Source organism: Pituophis catenifer, unplaced genomic scaffold (assembly GCF_029215685.1).
Source record: "Pituophis catenifer annectens isolate HBS135680 unplaced genomic scaffold, rPitCat1.0.hap2 SCAF_4, whole genome shotgun sequence".
In the NCBI taxonomy this organism is placed as follows: Eukaryota; Metazoa; Chordata; class Lepidosauria; order Squamata; family Colubridae; genus Pituophis; species Pituophis catenifer.
This window is the reverse complement of record NW_027256884.1, coordinates 74,454,595-74,474,564: the sequence shown is the minus strand read 5'-3', so window position 1 is coordinate 74,474,564 and position 19,970 is coordinate 74,454,595. Positions and strand designations below refer to the sequence as shown.

Genomic DNA, 19,970 nt, shown 5'->3' with positions numbered 1-19,970 from the left:
TGCAAGCAGGTCTCAAAGCATGTATTCCGAATTCTGCAAGTAAAGATTAAACCAGAAAGAAAGACAAAACACGAGAGTTTCGGGAATTCCCTAACTAGCTCCAAATCGCTGCAGTGATGTTATTGTGTAAGCGGTTTAACTTTTGGAAACCTTCTAGGCTTGCCTTACAATTCGACGACAGATCGGCAAGCTCTTTGCAATGGCTTAGCCGTTTGACACCTATGGAATTTCAACAGAGTTAAGCGATCCGTTTTTCTCTGTGATTGTATCGCTGTCCTCTTAAAACATTGCACGGGGGAAATTTCTAAGCCTTCCCGCCCCCGAACTGAACTGTCACCAAATCTACGGTCTCAGCCCCATTGCAGTGTCCTCAATCCATCGTCACCGGCAAGTTTGTCCTCTGGGGGACTCGGTTCATGCTTCCTGCAGCGCAGGCTTGGGCGCGTCGGCGTGCCAGGGGCGCGCCGACCAACTCGGCTCTTCTCCTTCGGACGCAAAGTGGGCACTTACTTCTCATCCACATGCAGGCTGGGCGAACACTTGATGGCGAGCCATGTTTTCCACTGGACGTGGCGGGCTTTGTAAACCTGCCCGAAGCCCCCGGAGCCGATCTTCTCCCAGCTCACGAACTCGCCGGAGTCGAAGGTTTTCAGCAGCCCCATGGCCCACGAGGAGCGACCCTCCGTTTCCATGGGGCCCTTGGAGCGCTCCCCAGCGTGGCAGCGGGACTCTCTCCTCAGGCACCGAACCCACTGCCCGCCTCGCTTCTCGCCACTGTCTCTTTTCTCCAGGTGACTCAAGGTGTACTCACGCACCCAGGATGACATCACTTCCGGGCTTCGCTGCTCGCCGCTTCGTCGGCAGCGTAATCTGAGGAGTCCCGGGAGCTGAAGTGGCTGTTGTAACAAGACAGCGGTTGCACAATCGCCTGCTGGAGTAAAAGACGGTTTTTCCGCGGAAACGCGGGGGCGCCGGGACAGGATTACTTTTGGCATCTTTTAGAGAAAATGGTTTTTTATCTTCTTTTTGATCAAAAGAGGGGGAGAAAAAGAAAGCGGCATGAGACTGAACAGAGAATCTTTTCCAATGAAATATTCGTTTCCAGTGTAAAAACGACCACTTTTTTATTCTCATTTAACAGATTAACAGAGTTGGAAGGGATCCAAACTTCACCCCCACCCCGCCGCCCAAGCAGGAGACCCGACCTACACAATTTCTGACAAATGGCAGTTCAGTCTCTTCTTGAAAGCTGCCAGTGGTGAAGTTCCCCCAACTTCTGAAGGCAAGCTGTTCCATTGGTTGATTGTTCTCATTGTCATAAAATTTCTCCTTATTCCAGTGTTAATCAAAGAGATCTGAATGACATAGCGTCTCCTGCTATGGGGTTGGAGAAGAAGACCTCCAATTGTTATTTTGTTGTCCCTGTGTTTTGACTGGTATTAATTACACTGATAACAATAACTAGCTGATAAACCTTACTCAGCAAGTGGTCCTTAGTGGTACTATATCTACATGGAGGGAAGTAAGCAGTGGGGTACCACAAGGTTCGGTCTTAGGCCCAGGACTCTTCAATATCTTCATAAATGACTTAGATGAGGGAATAGAAAGGGAACTCATCACATTTGCAGATGACGCTAAACTGGCAGAAATAACCAGTGCCCCAGAAGAGAAGCTCAGGATCCAAAAGATCTTGACAGACTTGAACAATGCGCCCTGTCCAACAAAATAAAATTTAATGTGGAGAAAAGTAAGGTTTTACACTAAGGCAGGAAAAACCAAAGATACAAGTACAGATTAGGTGAAATGTGGCTCAAAAACAGTAACTGTGAGAGGGGCCTTGGAGTCCTGGTGGATGGTCATTTAAACATGAGTCAGCAATGTGCAGCAGCAGCCAAAAAAGCTAATACAATCCTTGGTTGCCTAAACAGAGGGATAGAATCAAAATCATGTGAAGTATTAATACCACTTTATAAATCCTTAGAAAGACAGCACCTGGAATACTGCATCCGGTTTTGGTCACCACATTACAAAAAAAATATTGAGACTTTGGAAAAAGTGCAAAGAAGAGCAACTAAGGCGATTAAAGGCCTGGAGACTAAAATATATGAAGAACAGTTTCAGGATTTGGGTTTGGCTAGTCTAGAGTAAAGAAGGACATGATAGCAGTATTCCAGTATTTGAGAGGCTACCACAAAGAGGAGGGGGTCAAATTATTTTCCAAAACACAAGAAGGCAGGACAAGAAACAATGGTTGGAAACTAATCAAGGAGAGAAGCAACCTGGAATTAAGGAGAAACTTCCTAACAGTGAGGACAATTAACCAGTGAAACAGCTTGCCTTCAGAGGTTGTGAGTGTTTCATCATTGGAAGGTTTTAAGAAGAGACTGGACAGTCACTTAACCTGAAATGGTATAGGATCTCCTGCTTGAGCAGGAGGCTGGACTAGAAGTTCTCCAAGGTCCCTTCCAGCTCTATTCTGAGAAATATTATGTTATTAATGGGGCCACGGTGGGTTGTGTAGTTAGGACACTTAGTCAAAAGACCATTGAGAGGTTGAGAGCTTGGCAGTTCAAAACCGGAGAGCGAGTCCAGTCAATTTTCCCTAGCTCCTATCCACCTAGCAGGTCGAAAGTAGGCAAATGAAAGTAGATAAATAGGTACCATTTCCCACTTATTTTCAGTGGGAAAATAACAGGGACATGAAAAGAGTCCCCTTGGGTGTCCCCTGGGGAATGGTGTGACACAGGCTAATTCTTTCTTATCTCACCACCCCATTGAACCCATATTTTTCCCCACTTAGTCCTTCCTCTGCTTCCACTCAGCAGCTGCCACTGCTGATGTCCCAGGGTGACAAATCCCAGCACACACCCACCCTTTTCATCCTCTTCAGAGGTCTTTCCCCACTTCCTTCTCCTTAGCCGATTCTGCCCCTACTGATATCCACACATGCTGTCACAAAGAAAACTTAGTTTTTTACTCAATGATACCACAATCAATACATTTTGATCTGAGTCAGAATAAAAAGCCCCATTTTCTTTCATTTCCAAAATAAAAGATCAGAAACATGAAGATTGGGAACAGACTATTCAGTCTCATGTAAACATGGAACTTTTAATGCCCAGAACATTGTGCATACCCTTATGTTTATCTTATATTCATGCATTGGATTTATCCTTAGTGAAGAATTTGCATTTATTTCTATTAAATTTTATCCTGCTTTATTCCATTTCTCCATCAAGATCATCCTGAAATTTGTTTCCATTTTCTGTTGTATTTAACAATGGTTTATGGCAGAATGAATTGGCTGAATTCATACAACACATTAAACTTTAAACCATGATTTATAAATCCATAATGATTCAGTTAACATAAGAAATTTAACTGATAAATGTTCACTGGGAAAAATTAACTTTCTAGGTTTTTTTTTTAAAATTGAACTATTTAAAATATTTCAAAAAGAAGTATTCAATGAAGATAAATGGAGAAAAATATAATTAAATCATTTATACAAGTAACTTTTGGTTTATCTCTATATCAATTTATCCTTGGAAGCCACTCTTACTGCATCTATATTATGCACTGATTCATATTTTGCTTTTCTTCTTTAAACTTTTCATTTCAGTCTTCTGGATGAGGCCTAACTAGACATCCCTAGAAGAGGAGGGTCAACACCGCAGTGAAGATTGGTAGCCAGACAGTGAATTCTGTTTGGTCTTTAACAGGAGTGGGTTCTACTTACCTTTACTGCTGGTTCGCAATGGGAGCACACGCACACACGCTTCTGGACATGCGCAGAGCACCCATGATGATGTCATGGTGGGTGGGTGGAGCCTCCCACCAGTTTTACTACCAGTTCTATAGAACCGGACTGAACCGGGGGCAACCCACCACTGGTCTGTAGACAAGGAGAGACTGAGGGATTGCCTACCTGAACTCTAGCCAGCTGCTCCTCATAAGAATATTATAGGAATTGTGTTTTTTGTAGTCAACTTGTGAGCTGGGAGTCAAAGGATTTCAATCATGCTGATAACTGCAAACCAGTCTGTAATGAACATGAGATTTGCTTTATTAATCTTTAAGAACTTTATTAATCATTGACATAATCAATTTAAAGTTTAAGAGATCTTCCAATCAGCAGGATAAGGAAAAAATCACTTGGTGAGTCAACTTTCCTTCTGGATGAAAGAAAGTAAAAGTAAAATGTTTTAAAGAATTTTAAACTATGGTACTAGCAAAAGGTTTAACAAGGATTGGACGTAAGAAAGTATAAAGGGATAAAGGGATAGTAATTTTCAAAAATTATTTTTGGGTGAAAGTGCTTTTGAAAATATTATCACTAAAAAGGTAAATAGACCTGATTTTTGTGCGAGTGCTGTTTAAAGATATGAAAAGAATGCAGACAATTGAGGAATTTTATAAAACAAGAAGAAGTATAAAATAGACCATATGATTTTAACTATGGAGTGTGAAATGAGACTAAAATATTGACATAGGCCAAATGGGGGAAAAACGGGGGGTAGGTGTATTCTGTCATTTACTTTTTCCCTTGCAATTGAAGCATGCTTACTTTTGGATAATAATATTAGAATGGCACAATCAGGAAAGTGGCAAAAGCAGGAGGAGAGGATCATTAGAGCAACCTACAGAAATGGAAATTATCCCAGAAATTGCTTGAAGAATTGGACAAGAAGGTATCTGAATCAATTAATGCTAATTCAGCAGTTTTTGAAGAGAAAATGGAATAAAGAATTGTAAAGAGGAAAGAGGTAATGAAAAAAGTTAAGAATCTGTAGGACAATTGGCTAGAGATGTTAGATTAATGATAAAGTGGACATTTTGGAAAACAAGAAAAAAGTTATAAGCAGAGATGAAAAAAGATTTAGCACTATTTGGAAATTAGATTTGAGAAAGCAACAGAAGTGAATTACATCTTTACTTTTATGCATGTTATCTCCACTTCATCGAGTTGAAGATGATATTCATTGATAACGTTTAAATTATATAACTACAATTACCTCTGTATATGGAGTTTGATAGTGAGAAACCTGAGATTCTAAGAATTCAAATAAACTTCCATGTTTCAGAATGCATCTTTGTTCATTATAGAACCACAATGATACAACTCCAGTTGGGTAGTTATCCACTGTTGTAGCTGCTATAACAGCATTTGCCAGGATAATAGTGAAAAGCGGACGAGTACTTGGTTAAAATGAGATCAATACAGTGGAGTACCATTTATATATAGCTCTGTTCCTGCAATTTCAATCAGTCCCAAAGATGGCACTTCTCTTCCTTTTATGTCAGAAAGAAGTCTTTATATTTTAATCATAAAGATGTTATTCCTACTGCGTTTCCCCAAAAATAAGACCCACGGAAAATGAGCCTGAGCCTGATTTTTGGGGGTGGGCCTAATATAAGCCCTACCGCAAAAATAAGCTAGGGGGACAAGAGGCGGTGAGCACATGGGGGCCAACAGTGTCCATCAGCAGCTGCAGCCTGCTGGCCCCTTGGTGCAGAGCAGATAAGTCCAAGTCTGGAGGCAGAAGCACGGGAGAAACAGGCAATCCAGATGTGCTACATGGCTGCCTGGCTCACTGGAGGCTCGTGGGAGGCTTTCACAGTGGCCCCAGCAGCAGGCGGAGGCAGAGACACGGGGGGAGGGGGGAGGGGGAAAGAAGCTGCCTGCCCTCTCCGTCCCACCATCTGCTTGCCCACAGCCACAGCCACAGCCACAGGCTTACAGGGCTTCCTAGAGCAGATGCATTTTTTGCCCAGACGGAGAAATGAGGGAAACTTGAAGCTTCACCTGCTTGCAAATGGGAGCAATTAACTCCTTTTCAAAGCATCCCATTTGCAAGCAGACGAAGCTTTGTCTTCCTCTGGGTGAAAAGTGTGTGGCGGGGCCAGGCAATCCAGGGGTATGTGGGGGGGAGCCAGGCAATCCAGCGGTGAAATGCTACCAGTTTGGGCGAACCGGTAGTGATAAAAACTACTGGTTCAGGTGAACTAGTAGTAAAAAAAAAGCTACCAGTTCGGGTGAACAGGTAGTTAGCTACTGGTTCAGTTGAACCGGCAGTTTAAAAAGCTACCGGTTCCTCTGAACCGGTATTTCCGACAATCAGGTGTGCAGCAGGGTTTAGCTTTGCTAGAAAGCAGGAAATCCTGCTTTCTAGCAAAGCTAAATTGCACGCCACAGCTGATTTCCCCCCCTCGCTGTTCTACTTACCTTCCCAAGCCTTTTGCACGCATGCACACGCGTGTATTTGGCATGCAGTGCACATGCACGGCCAACAAACTGGAAGCAAACTGGTTTGGATTTCACCACTGAGGTGATCCCAACACACTTAGCTCCATTTCAAAGCACCCCATTTGCAAGCAGACAAAGCTTTGAGTCTCTGTCATTTCTCCACTGGATGAAAAGTGTGTCTGCCCTGGGAAACCCTGTAGGCCGTTGAGGCTGCAGGCAAGCAGATGGTGGGAAGGACCAGGCAGATGGCCACAAAATAGGACACCCATGAAAATAAGCCCTAGTCTTGGGCCCCCCAAAAAAATAAGTCCCAGTCTTATTTTTAGGGAAACACGGTATTACCATAGCAGGAAGTGCAAAATACCTGAGACACAGGACATCAATGCAAAAAATTATACAAAGAAGGAACTATCATGAAGATGATGGCTGAGCAATGTGGAGCCTGCCTGACATTTGACTACCAAACCCTCACTCAAAAATATCCTGATGAAAAGTCAGAGGATCAGAAGATGGGATGTGAGGACTATTGAGAATGTTTCTGGCTGTTTTACCCCATATCCCTGCTCCATGCCTGTAACTTGGAGTTAGTCTAAGAGATGTGGGATAATGCAGAGTGATTGATAATGATAATTAATTATATGGTCCTTACTTTATCAAAATATTAAACTGCTAAATTGTCCACAGGTCATTTCTTTCCTTCTACTTTTAAAGAGACTAAAGATATGTTTTGAATGAAACTTGAAATGTCAGGCAATATCAGCAAATACCAGAATTTATTCTTAATTTTTAATTAAATGGCATATGACTTCTTTGTAAGAAACAAAATTTTATAATAAATGAGGTATTTGCAAGTGATATCAAACAACAGTATAAGAAAATACAGAAATTTCATTTGCTTTGTTTGGGCTCATGTACAATATCTTATTGTCTGTAGAAACATGTATATGGTACATTTATAATCTCTCAAAGCTAAATTCACTGTGTTATTAATGCGAAGCTGTGTGTTCCTTTGTTTTACCTACAGGTATGCCTGATCCAGGAAGTAAGAAAGCATAGTTCTGTATCTCACAACTGTCTTAAGGTGAACTGCTATGTGTTTCAACATGTTTATGATGATTACAAGCCCTCTTAAAACTGCAGAACAGGAAAGAGGAGACAAATGGCTTTTGTACTTAAAACAAAAGCAAAGGAAGACCAGCTGTTCCCTGAAGGCTACTGGTTCTTATGGGGCTTTGATAATTACAAGATGCTAAGAATATGGTGTTAAAAGCTGGATCTAGCCCAATAACTCAAAGACAGACTCCAATTCTTTTCTGTAGCTTTATTATTGATCTGTTGGTACTGGAGGTCACTGACCTTGTACCTTTCTCTTTCAGGTATACATCTGGAATCATCTGTGGACCATGTGGTCGGACCTTTTGTACCCAGGAGGAGGGGCTAAGAGGTAAGGAGTGGTTACAGGGATTATGGGATATGTGGTTAGTTAACCCTTGAAGGTCCGGGTGATCAGGGAGATATAGTAGTTAGGCATTTATCATGACAAAACCCCCTCTAAATGCCTAACTGGGTACCTGGGGCGGTGTTTGCATACATACAGAGAATACACAGGTACAGGCATGAATTACAAGCAAACGCACATTTTTGACATGAGGTAAGCATGTTGTTTATGTGGTAGGGGTTTAGTGAGAATATCTGCTGTTTGCTCCTCTGTGTCACAGTGTACTGCCCTAATGAAACCTATCTCTGAAAACTGCCTGACGTGTTTGTATTTAATGTCAATGTGCCTAGACCGCTGACCTATGGCATCGGCCCTAGAGATCTCTATCGCTGCCTTGTCTTCGTGGATAACTATTGGATATGAGGGTTCAGCCCAGATGTCGCAGAGCAGGTCATCGAACCATACTAAATTGTTTGCGGCCTTTGATAGGCAAACAAATTCTGCTTCCGTAGTTGATGTGGCCACCAGTTTTTGCTTTCCAGTGTACCAATGGATGGGGCAATTGTTGAGTAGTAGCACGTAGCCTGAGGTGCTTTTTCTGCATTCTATGTCCCCAGCCCAGTCAGCGTCAGCATAGCAGGTTAGCTTTGGTTTCTCGGATGTTTCTGGTTCTAGGCAGAGTAGGGCATCCGCACTGAATTTTAAGTATCTAAGTAGTCTTTTGATGGCGTTCCAGTGTGTTACCGTGGGTTTGCTTACATGCCTGGACAGCAGATTGACGGCTAAGGCAATGTCGGGCCTGGTCCAGTTGGATATGTACAGCAGTGACCCTATCGTTGATCTATACAATTTGTTGTCTGTGAAAGGTTCAGATTCCTCATACATGGTCTTCAGGAACTCAGGTTGCATGGGGGTCTCGCTGGGTTTTGCTTCGGACATGTTGCATTTGGACAGCAGCTCGATGATCTTTTCTCTCTGGGAGAGGCGGAAACCCTTGTTGGTTTTTATCACTTGGACCCCTAGGTATCTGTCAATCTTTCCAAGTGACTTTAAGGAGAAGTGGCTACCCAGGTCAGTGGCGAACTTGTCACATCTGTCCTTGTGTTTGCTGATGTACAAGATGTCGTCCACGTAAACGAGCACACCTTCGAATGTGTTGTTTTCTCTCCTCGTAAAGAAGCATTTGTCGGCTGAGGTGGCCTCGAAGCCCATGGATCTGAGGGCCTTGGCCAGGCAGTCATACCACCTTTTGCCTGACTGCTTGAGCCCGTACAGGCTTTTGTTCAGCAGCCAGGTTTGGTTCTCGCCTTTGTTGTACCCAGGCGGCGCTTTGACGTATATTTCTTTATCCAGCTCGGCGTGCAAGTACGCTGTTTGTACGTCGAATTGGAAGACCTCCAAGCCCAGGATGGTGGCCACCACCAGGGCGCTTTTGACGCTCTCCGCCCTGACGGTTGGCGAGTAGGTGTCTGTATAGTCTTCGGGGTATCTTTGGGCGAAACCCTGCGCGACTAGTCTTGCCTTGTATAGGACCTTGTTGTCCTCTAATGTCTTAACCCTGAACACCCATTTGGTTCCTATTGGTTTTTTGTCCTCTGGAACTTGGGCAGGTGAGTATACCTGGAGGTTCCTTAGGCTTTCCATCTCCTTCTCCATGGCAGACATCCATTTTTCTTTCTCTTCCTGGGGGAGCCCGAGGATGTCTTCATATGAGCTGGGCGTGAAATGGGTGTTGTGGATGGTCATAACGTAGTCCTCTAACTTCTTTGGTAGCTTGTTTCTGGTTTCTCTGATTGGCCTGCTGGGGGTTGGCTCGGTTTCCTGCATGTTGTCTGCCTCTTTGTCCGTCAGGTCATCTATCTTCAGTGAAGGGTGCCCTTCTTTCCAACCTTTGACGCTCGCCTTGCGATGGTTGGCTTTGTGCCCTGTGACCTCTCTGACCTCCCTTTCCCCTTGGTCATGCTCGAACGTGACCCTATTGGTTGGGATGTCATTGGAGTGTACCCTCGACCAGTTTGCGTTTTCGTGGAAACTGGCTGATCTGGAAACCACAAAACGGTTATTGTTGTCGACAAATCTGTAGCCCTTTGTGCCCGGTTCGTAACCCACGAACCTCAACCTTTTTGATAATTTCTCCCCTTTTCTTCTTAGCTGTCTGGGAATGTGGACATCAGCTGGGGCGCCGAATATATGTAAGTGTGCAATGTTGGGCTTTCTGTTGTATAGCATCTCGTATGGTGTCTTATTGATAGAGCTTGACCACAGTCTATTCAGGGTGTAATTAGCGTAGTGTAATGCCTCTGACCAGAAATGCTGCCCCATCCCAGCATCCTCCAGGGCGCATCTCATCATGGTTTGCAACACCCCGTTTTTTCTCTCTGAGACTCCATTTTGAAAGGGGGAGAAAGGTGAAGAGGTGTAATGCGCTATGCCCTGCTCCCTCAGCCACCTTGTGAATTCTTTGGCCATGAACTCTGAGCCCCTATCAGTCATTATCTGCCTTATTCTCATGTTGTGTTGCATATCTACTCTTCTGTGGAATTCCTTAAACCTTTGGAACACTTAGTTTTTGTGTCTGAGGGAGTAGACATACCCGTATCTGGTGTAGTCATCCACAATCGTGAGGAAGAATCGCTTCCTATGTCCTACAGAGGGTTTCATTGGCCCTACCAAGTCCATATGCACCAATTGGAAGGGGTATTCCGTGGTTTGTTTCGATCCCCTGGGGATGGCCTTAACCTTGATCTTAGAACGCTTACAAACTGAACACTCCAAGTAGTTTTCGCAGTTCTTTACTTTGAGACCCTCGGTACATTCCGTCATTTTCTTTACAATGGGGAAGCTTATGTGTCCCAGTCTCCTGTGGAGGAGGTGGGCGCAGTTATCATGCAATGGCTTGCCGATAGATACAGACTTGTTTGTCTTCTCATGGCTACATCCTGCCTCCTGCTGCACCCCCTCTGTTTCTGGATACTTATCTACCTTGTGGTTTGTGCTGGTATCTATGCCTTCTTCCTCCCTTGCGTTGGGTGTGAAGTAGGGAAGTCCCTCATGTATGGTTACCTTTCCTATCTCTTTCCCTTGCTTGATCAAGTGTGCCTTTCCATCTTTAAATTTTATTTCTATATTTGTGTCTCGTGTCAGCTTTGTGATGGCTAGCACGTTGTGGGGAATCTCTGGTACGTACAGTACTCCTTTTAAGTCCCCTACCTGTGTGATGTGTATGTTTCCTTTCCCCACTACTTTGACCTTGCTTTGGTTTGCCACCTTTATTTCTGAGTCTATTTCTGTGAGTGAGTCTAGCATCTCTGGGTTACAGGTAGTGTGACTTGTGGCCCCTGAATCTAGAAGCCATGAGTTTCTCTCTATCATGTGTTTGTCATTTGGGTCATCGTGCCTGATCCCGTACATGGAGCCAGAGTTACTGTCCCTGGAGTGGTCTCTGCGCTTGTGGTGTTTCCTGGGGTTGGGTGACCACCCTCGCCCTCTTTCCTTTGGGAACCTGCATTCAGGTGACCTTCCCCCTCTACTGTCGTGCTGTCCCCTATCCCTATGGTTCCTGGGGCAATCCTTCTTTAAGTGGTTCCTTGATCCACAAGAATAACATTCTGAGGTATCCCTGGCCCTATCCTGGAAATCCACCCTCTTCGTGGGTCTAGGATCCCCTTTGGCTAGTTGGCGTTCCCTCCTCAGAGTGTCCTCTGCAACGAGCTGACTGGTCAGTGCGCCTAGTGTGAGGTATTGCAAGCTGAGGCTATTTAGTTGGGTCATGAAGCTGTCCCAGCTGCTATCAAGAGAGTTTATGATTATGCTTATCATGCTCTCTTCAGTGATGATTTCCCCCCTCTGCATGAGTTCTGCCCTTGCAGCATTCATCTTTAAGATGTGCTCACTCATGGGGACCCCTGCCTTGTGCTTGGTGGAGTGGAACTCCCTAGATAGTCTAGTGGTAGTGGCTCTGCTTTGGCTATAAAACAGGTTACATAGTTTTTGCATAATATCATAAACAGTTAGATTGTCCTCAATAGATGGATACATAGCAGATGGAATGGAGGTTAACATGATGCAAAATGCCCTGTGATGAATGCAGTCAATTTCCAGTGACCAGGGCTTTTGGGGAGGTCTGTTAGCTAGGAACAGTGCATTCTCTCTCATGAGAGCAACTCTTAATTGTTGGCTCCATTCTATAATATTACTCCCATCTAACTGCAATTTTGGCAAATTGGTATAATTTGCCCCAGAAATATTAGTAAGGTTACTTACTGGGGGGAGCTGTCCATGGTCCAAAATGTGATTAAACTCACAATAAGGCTTTGGGATGTCTGTGGCCATTCTGTACTTGCTTGGATCTATGTAACTTGCTTCTCTTGTTACAGGCAGGTACTGGGCATGCGCGAAGCTCATTCCGTGCTGGAGTCCATCGGGTGAGGTTTCTGTTGCTGGAGCTCCCAGGCCTAGGCCTAGGCCTGTCGGTGGGAGGCTGGACCTGCCCCCGGTGGGTCCGAAGATTCCTCCTGAAGGTGGACACCACTGCTGGATGGCCGGATCCCCGGCGAAGAAGGGCAGAAGGTGAGGGGGCGACGCGGTCGCAAGTCGAGGACTTTCGCGGGTCGGCGGCGCGGAAGCAGCGGAGGTCGTAGGTTGAGGATTCCCTGCACCCAGCGGCTCGGCGGTAATGGCAGCGGCGGCGGCAGATCCTCCCTCGTGGTCGCTGGTCCCTGGTCGCGTGGACTGGCCTGATGGATGTCGTGGCGTTGGTGAGTAGCCGGTTCTTCTCTTCTCCCTCGGGCCTCGCGTTGTCGGTGTAGCAGGTGGTGAGTTCGAGTTCTGCGGTTGATTCTTCCTGCAGGTGGGCGGTCTTTTGTGCCGGTTGTTGGTGTGTGCGGTGTTTTTAGTTGGCTGTGACTCGGTTGCCTGGTCTTCTTGTGCTTTCCAGGATTTTTCTTTGATTTATTGAGTGCCGCAGGAGGCTCGAAAGCAGAGCCTAGGGCAGCGGTGATGGTCTCGATTGCCTTTTGCAATTCGAGATCGGTAGGCGTTTTTCTTTTTGTTATTGTGATCTCTTCGTGGTCGCTTTCAGAGCTGGGCTCTTCGTAGTCGCTTTCTGAGTCCCCCTCGTCTGTTTCGGGGTTCGGGCATTTTCGCGCCAAGGGATTCAAATCCTGGCTTCCCATTGGCTGGTGCTCGTCCCAAGATGGCCGCCGGGAAGGGGGCGCGGAAATGGATTCTGCCGGCTCAGGATCATCGGGTTGGGGTGGCTTACCCTTTTTTGCTGGCTTTTCTTTCTCGGTGGTCTTTGGGGCCTCAATCGCTGCTTCTTGTTGCTCGAAGAGGCTTTGAAGGTCCGTGATGAGGTTTTCTTTGTCGCTGCTTCCCTCCATCAGTTTCAGGATGGAGAGTTTGAATTTATTCATTTTCTGTGCTGTTTCTTCTTCCGGGGCGGTGATTTCCTTGGATGGCCCCTCTTCATCTGATTGTGAGTCCAGGCTGGAGTCCTGCTCGCTTCCAGCTTCTGTCTCCTCCATGGCTGTGGCTTTGGTTGCAAGCTTCTCAGCCATCTTCTTGGTAAGAGCTCTGGTCTGTGCTGTTTGCTTCTTCAGGGTAGGTGTTGGGTTCAGTCATTGTCTGGAGTTATGGGCAACCGACCTCTGCTACCATTTTGTTAAAAGCTGGATCTAGCCCAATAACTCAAAGACAGACTCCAATTCTTTTCTGTAGCTTTATTATTGATCTGTTGGTACTGGAGGTCACTGACCTTGTACCTTTCTCTTTCAGGTATACATCTGGAATCATCTGTGGACCATGTGGTCGGACCTTTTGTACCCAGGAGGAGGGGCTAAGAGGTAAGGAGTGGTTACAGGGATTATGGGATATGTGGATAGTTAACCCTTGAAGGTCCGGGTGATCAGGGAGATATAGTAGTTAGGCATTTATCATGACATATGGAGATAGAAAATTGAGGGGGGAGGGGGCTTTTCAAACCCAGCTACAGTGCTGAATGCTAGCTTTCAGAATACAAGCTGTAGGAAAGGATTATTTGGGATCAAGTACATAGATGGAAAAGTACAGTAACCCTAAAATCAGGTCAGAATTTGCTTGTTGTCTGAACAAGCAAATTCTAGTTTGAAGACCAAACTAGATTTAATGCTCAACTCAGGCTAGACACATTGTTGGTTTCCTTATTTTTAAAAAAGGAACACAGCCCCCATAGAAAATTACCAAGTAGAGCAAGAATCCAACAACTTTTTCTAAGTGAAGGACCAAAACTTGGTTTTAGAAAATTCTATAGCAGGGGTGAAATGCTACCGGTTCGCACCAGTTCGGGCGAACCGATAGTGATAAAAGCTACCAGTTTGGGTGAACTGATAGTAAAAAAAAGCTACCAGTTCATCCGAACCAGTATATCCAATGATCAGCTGGGCCGCGTGATTTATATTCACTAGAAAGCAGGAAATCCTGCTTTCTAGTGAATATAAATCACGCGGCACAGCTGTTCCCACCCCTCACTGTTCTATTTACTTTGTTAAGCTTTCTTTTTCTGCACAAAGCGCGTGTTTGGTGAGTATGGTTGGCACGCGCGCGCAGCGTGCATTTGGTGTGCACTGGACATGTAACAGTAACAGAGTTGGAAGGGACTTTGGAGGTCATCTAGTCCAACCCCCCTGCTCACGCAGGAGACCTATACTAGGGATTCAAACCATCGACCTTTCGGATCGACAAGCTCAGTGCACTGCGCATGTGCGAGCAGTGAACTGAAAGCAATCCACGGAGGATTTCACCACTGTTCTATAGATGTCAATCTAAAAAGCAGTGAGTGAAGCCCAGAATTAAATCTAAATTTGATTTTATTTCATTTATCTTTAAAAATGAAGTATATAGTTTATATTATTAGTTTGTTAATTATATGGTAATAGCCATGTCTAAGGTTTTTAGCAATTGAATGTAATCCTGGGGCTTCCTGTTGCTTCCTCTAAACTAGAGCTAAGATTGAAAATAGCTTTCATCACATTTGTGAGTAAAGGTAGAAAGACAAAATATCCAGAACTGATGACTTTAAAGACACACTGTACCTATGAATTGGTTTGCCATTACTTTCTCTTGAATTTATTTACTCCCAATCTAGCCTAAAGCCCTGGAAGATAGATTCTGCATCCAAGTATCAACTGCATTGCTTAGTTTTGGTGGGAATAGCCCAGGTCATCTATGAGCTGCCTATTAGATAAGCTGTGGGTGATTAGAAAAGTTCACATCTCATCTCTCTATGTACTGGGGAAAAGATAAAGAATTCTTTAAATTGTACTTGATTCCTTGTAATTGTCCTGCTGAAAAATTGACATTCCCCATTCATATAGTTAGTCACACCGTCAGCCAGATATTTTGATTGGATTTGGCATTTTTATTCACCTATCAAGTTCTTCTCAAAGACCTGAGAGAGGCAGATATTGTTCAATGATGTTAAAAGTACCATTGTAAAATGTAAGCTATTCCAAGTAAAGCTGCCTTTTGCAATCGACTGATGGTGATTTTGTCAATGTTAATAGTATTCATAGCATTATATTCATAGCGTAATGTTATAGTCATTATATATATATATATATATATATATATATATATATATATATATATATATATTATATATATATAATCATTATGTTCATAGTGTAAATATCAATTGCACTAGCAATAGCATTTAGACTTACTGTATATACTGCTGCACAGTGTTTTACAGCCCTCTCTAAGAGGTTTACAGAGTCAGCCATGACTTCCAATGGAAATTTACCTTCATTTCTTGTTTGGACATTGCAGTTGACTAGGGATGATATAGTTTGCAGTCTCACACTTTTGAAAGCATCAGATTGGGAAAAGCTGTGGCAGAAGAAAACATTCTGTTTCTGTTCCTAAGAATCTGATTGTCCACAAAAGTTAATCATAACTTAATGTGAAAATGAAATTACTACCCTATCAAAATGATCTTCATTAACAATATTTTAGCATTTCCTACCCAAATATTATTTGCATTAAGATCTCTCCTGAATTCGTCATTTTAAATATTAAGTCTCTTATTATGATTAGGAAAAACTTGCAACACATGTCTTCTGTTACAAAATTGGTCAATACACAGAGAAAATAATGCTACATTATTATTATTTTGTTTATATGAACAAATCACTACTGTGGGGTCAATATCTCTCAATATTATCTCAATTTCTTTGAGACATGGGAATCAAATTTAAGAATTGATATCTCAGATACACTTTGGAAGAACTCCCATTATGATCGCTATTAGCAAATATCAGGAAAATTATTTAAAGTAATGATATGCATTTATCTACATCTGATTCATTATATCCCATTTAAGTTGATAAAATTACTGGAAAAACCCCATATATATATCAGAAAATTTAATAAAGGTAGAAAATATGCTTACTGTTATTATTTAGTGAAATAATTCAAAGAACTGAAAATATAACTGTGATTCATGATTGTTACTACAAGGTTGGCTGTAGAAGCTCCATCATTAGATGTCTGGGAGAAAGCATTATGAAAGTGTTCTAATGAAAAAATAATACATATGCAAAATGGAAGGTATTGGGATATATTAGAAAAGTTGCCTTTGCTTCTATTAGAGAAAAAGGAATCCTTTTTTCAAAGCAAACTAAGCCAAATACTAAAACTAAATAAGCTAGGAAATGTGTTTTGCAATCTTCTCATTTAGATAAACTTGGAGGATAATATAAACCACACTAACATGGTTTTTCAGATATTTAAATCTGGATATCACTCCAGAAAGCAGGCCCTGAAGCAGAGCAGGCACACCACTTGGGTCCTATGAAATGACTCTACTTAATTGATGAGACCTGAAGCAACCCACTCTGCCAGATCTTGCCAGATGCACAGAAACAACCAGACAGAGATGATCCCTTGAATAATTACAGCTATGTCATGAGGAACATGTTTTCCTGTGCCATCTGGGTAATGGAAACTGCATGTTTCTGTTCTATTACTATTTCCTCTTTCTTTGCACTCCAGCAGCTATACTGAAGGATTCCTCAAAACTTTTTTTTTAATCTCCAATCCTGTGCATTATCCATGGGATGCCACTGGAATCAGTCATTAGGAGTTGAGGATTTAGCATCATCAGCATTATGCAAAATTAGATTCAGATTTATTTCTGCATAACTTCTGTATCAGGAAAGACTGTGGATGTCTAAACACAACAATGGGATGGATAAATCCTGATAAGCAGAGGCTTTGTTGGGAGAATGGTTTCTGGATATAGGAACTGGCTAGGTTATCTGTTATAAATGGAATGCATTTTCACTGTTCCTGGATTCATTGCTGTAATAGGAGCCTCAATAACCTCTGTGACCACCTATAGTGGCAAAATACCTCCTCTTGTATACTTTAATATCTGACAAAGACCAATCATTTCACTTACATGTCTTCCCCTGTTTTGTTTTTATCAGAACTGTTAATATATTATTCTTATTAAGAATGATATGGTAAACTGCTTGAAGCTATGCTCATATAGGAAGGTATAAATAAAATAAAATGAGAAAATAAATTGTATCTCCTGCTGTTAGACGAGCTAATAATATCAGCATAGCTATTGTGTCAGATCTACAGGCAAACATTTCTCAAATCTTTTTATATAACTTTGCTTACACATGTTAGCCAACTACAAATACAATTCTTGGTGGGAAGTCTTAACTAAAAAGGCTAAATAATTCAATTTACTATGGTAGCTGATATTTCAATATCCTGTTCCCCCTTTCGGTTTGTTAGATTTTGTATCTTGCCTTTCTTTTGGGAGCTCAAGCTGGCATGCATAGAACTCTGTTGTTCAGTTTTTCCCACAGCAACAACTTCATGAGATTGATTATCCTTCCAGTATTTTCTGAATATTATCATTTTTTATTTCAGGTTTATTCACAAAAATTGTAACAATTGATCTAAAAACCATATGTTTGTATTTCAGAATGTTGAAAAACAAACTATCACTTTGGGTTCTGACCTTTTGATAACCAAATCTTAATTGTTCAAAGTGTTGTTTTAGTAGAAATTGACAAAGCATAAATAAGTGACAGGAGATCAGTGTTGAAAATGATCCCACCTTATCTCATTAATCCTTTTTACTTCAAGATTCTATTTTCAAAAGAACAGATAAGGAACAAAGAAAGGAGATAATAAATGGCCTTGGACAAGATTCCGCCTTTCAGCTAGCATTTGAATATTGATCTCTGAAGGTCTAAAATGCTAGTAAATGGTCCGAGAATTAAGATTTTACTTTTTCCTGCCTTTAGCTTTGTAGGTCAAGCAAGAATTAAGCATAAAATAAGTTTTTCCCACTATCTCTCAAGAAAGAAAACAATATATTTCTGCTTTGCAGAAATTAGTCCCTATTAACAAAGGGCCTAATAGTAACTTAAATATCTCAAGTATTGCTGGAAAAGATGAAATATATTACATATTTTCTAGTGAATAGTACTTACATTCTTGAAAATGGTTGGCAACACAATTTTAAAAGTCATGTGTACAGAGTAATACTATCTAAATCCATAGTATTTGAACAAGCACCACTTCCCATGTTATTGTTCTAGAAGTATGACATTTTCACTGAATGTCTGGCTATGTTCACATGCTAAGATGTTGCATGGAATTATTCAGGACCGGGGCTCATCAGTATGGAATAACTTCACCTAGTTTCAGCTCAGTTACCTGAATTACCTACTCAGTTACTGAATACCTCAATTCCTCAGTTCTGGTCACCATAATACAAAGAAGATGCTGTGGCCCTAGGAAGTGTGCAGAGAAGAGCAACAGAGATGAAAAGGGGTCTGGAGGCTACATCGTACGGTATAATGAAGGGCTAGGGGAACTAGGTATGTTTAGCCTAACAAACAGGAGTCTTAGAGAGACATGATAGCAGTCTTAAATACTTGAAGGGCTGAGAGGAAGAGGGTGTCAATTTATTTTCCATAGCAACTGAAGGCAAGACAAAAGCAATGGGTGGAACCTCATCAGAGGGAGATTCAACATGGAAATAAGGAGGAATTTCCTGGCAGTGAGAACAGTTAATGGAACAGTTTGCCTCCATGAAGTGTGGGTGCTCCATGACTGGAGTTTTCAAAGAAAGATTGGACAACTATTTGTTCAGGATTATATAAGGATTCCTGCCTTGGGCGGAGGGGTTGGACTAGAAGACCTCTAAGGTCCCTTCCATTTCTATTATTCTAAGCAAAGATCTTAATCTCCGAGATCTCTGAATTTCCTACATTTCCATCACTTTTAGGTATTTGTATTTCCTATTTGTTTGGTTTCTGCAGCTTTCAGTAGTTAGTTTAATGATTCCTTTTGCTTTTGGGACATATTTTAGTGATGTTTTTATTGTACATCAATGCGAGAACTATCACTTTAGATTGACTAACACTTATTAGAAATAAATAATTATAAATTAAAGAAGTACTTTTCCCAGTGTACATGAAAGAGTTGTTTCAATGGCTTGAACTTTTCCAAAGGCTATTGCCTAAAAAACCTTACAAGTATATAGTAGTGTTATTAATTATAATACAGTTGAAAGAAGTATGTATCTTTTATTAGACTGGAACCAGAAAAATGTACAGTATTCATCTTAAACATAAATGGTTTTTAAAAGCTTCATAAAGTTGAGTAAACCACGGAGACAAAGATGACAGTGACAACTATGATTAATATTACTATTCTTTTGTATTAAATGAAAAAGGAGGCAACTGGGTATTAATAAATACTGTAGTCCCAATAGTCCCCAAACAACATGAGGCAGTTGGACCACAACAATTAAAATGCTGAGCAACATTTTCCTTTAATGCAATGTTTCTCAACCTTAGCATTTTTTAAAAGATCTGTGAAACTCAACTCCCAGAATTCTCTTGCTAGCATAATCTGGGAGTTGAAGTCCACACATAGTATAGTTGCCAAGATTGAGAAAGACTGCTTTAACATATCAAAACAATGTTAAAAAGTACCTTTAATAGGGATGTCTGAGGTATTGCAATTTAGTATTCTTTCTTGCTTGTTTTTCTTTCCTGCCACTCCCTCTGTTTTGCAAGCCTTTCCTCTCCAATCTCTCTGCTCTTCAAGGAGGGGAAAAAAGAAAAGAAAAGAAAATCTACAAGCAATCTATAGGCAACCTTTCTTGAGCCTAACCTGTTCTTCCCTCCATCTTGCATTCACAGAGAGATTAGCTGATGCCTAAAAGGTCAGTGTGCAGTGAAATAATTTTATCTGCCAGTACATTTTTTTCCA

General features: G+C 42.1%; 1 protein-coding gene across 1 annotated transcript in view; it reads right to left on the bottom strand.

The window, feature by feature from the left end:
- The window catches only part of RIPK4 (receptor interacting serine/threonine kinase 4), a 34,330-nt gene extending 33,638 nt beyond the window's left edge, over positions 1–692 (bottom strand). The window contains exon 1 of the mRNA XM_070943495.1: positions 511–692. Within this exon, the coding sequence (XP_070799596.1) occupies positions 511–692 (182 nt within the window). The remainder of the gene's footprint in view (positions 1–510) is intronic.
- Between the last annotated feature and the right edge of the window lie 19,278 nt (positions 693–19,970).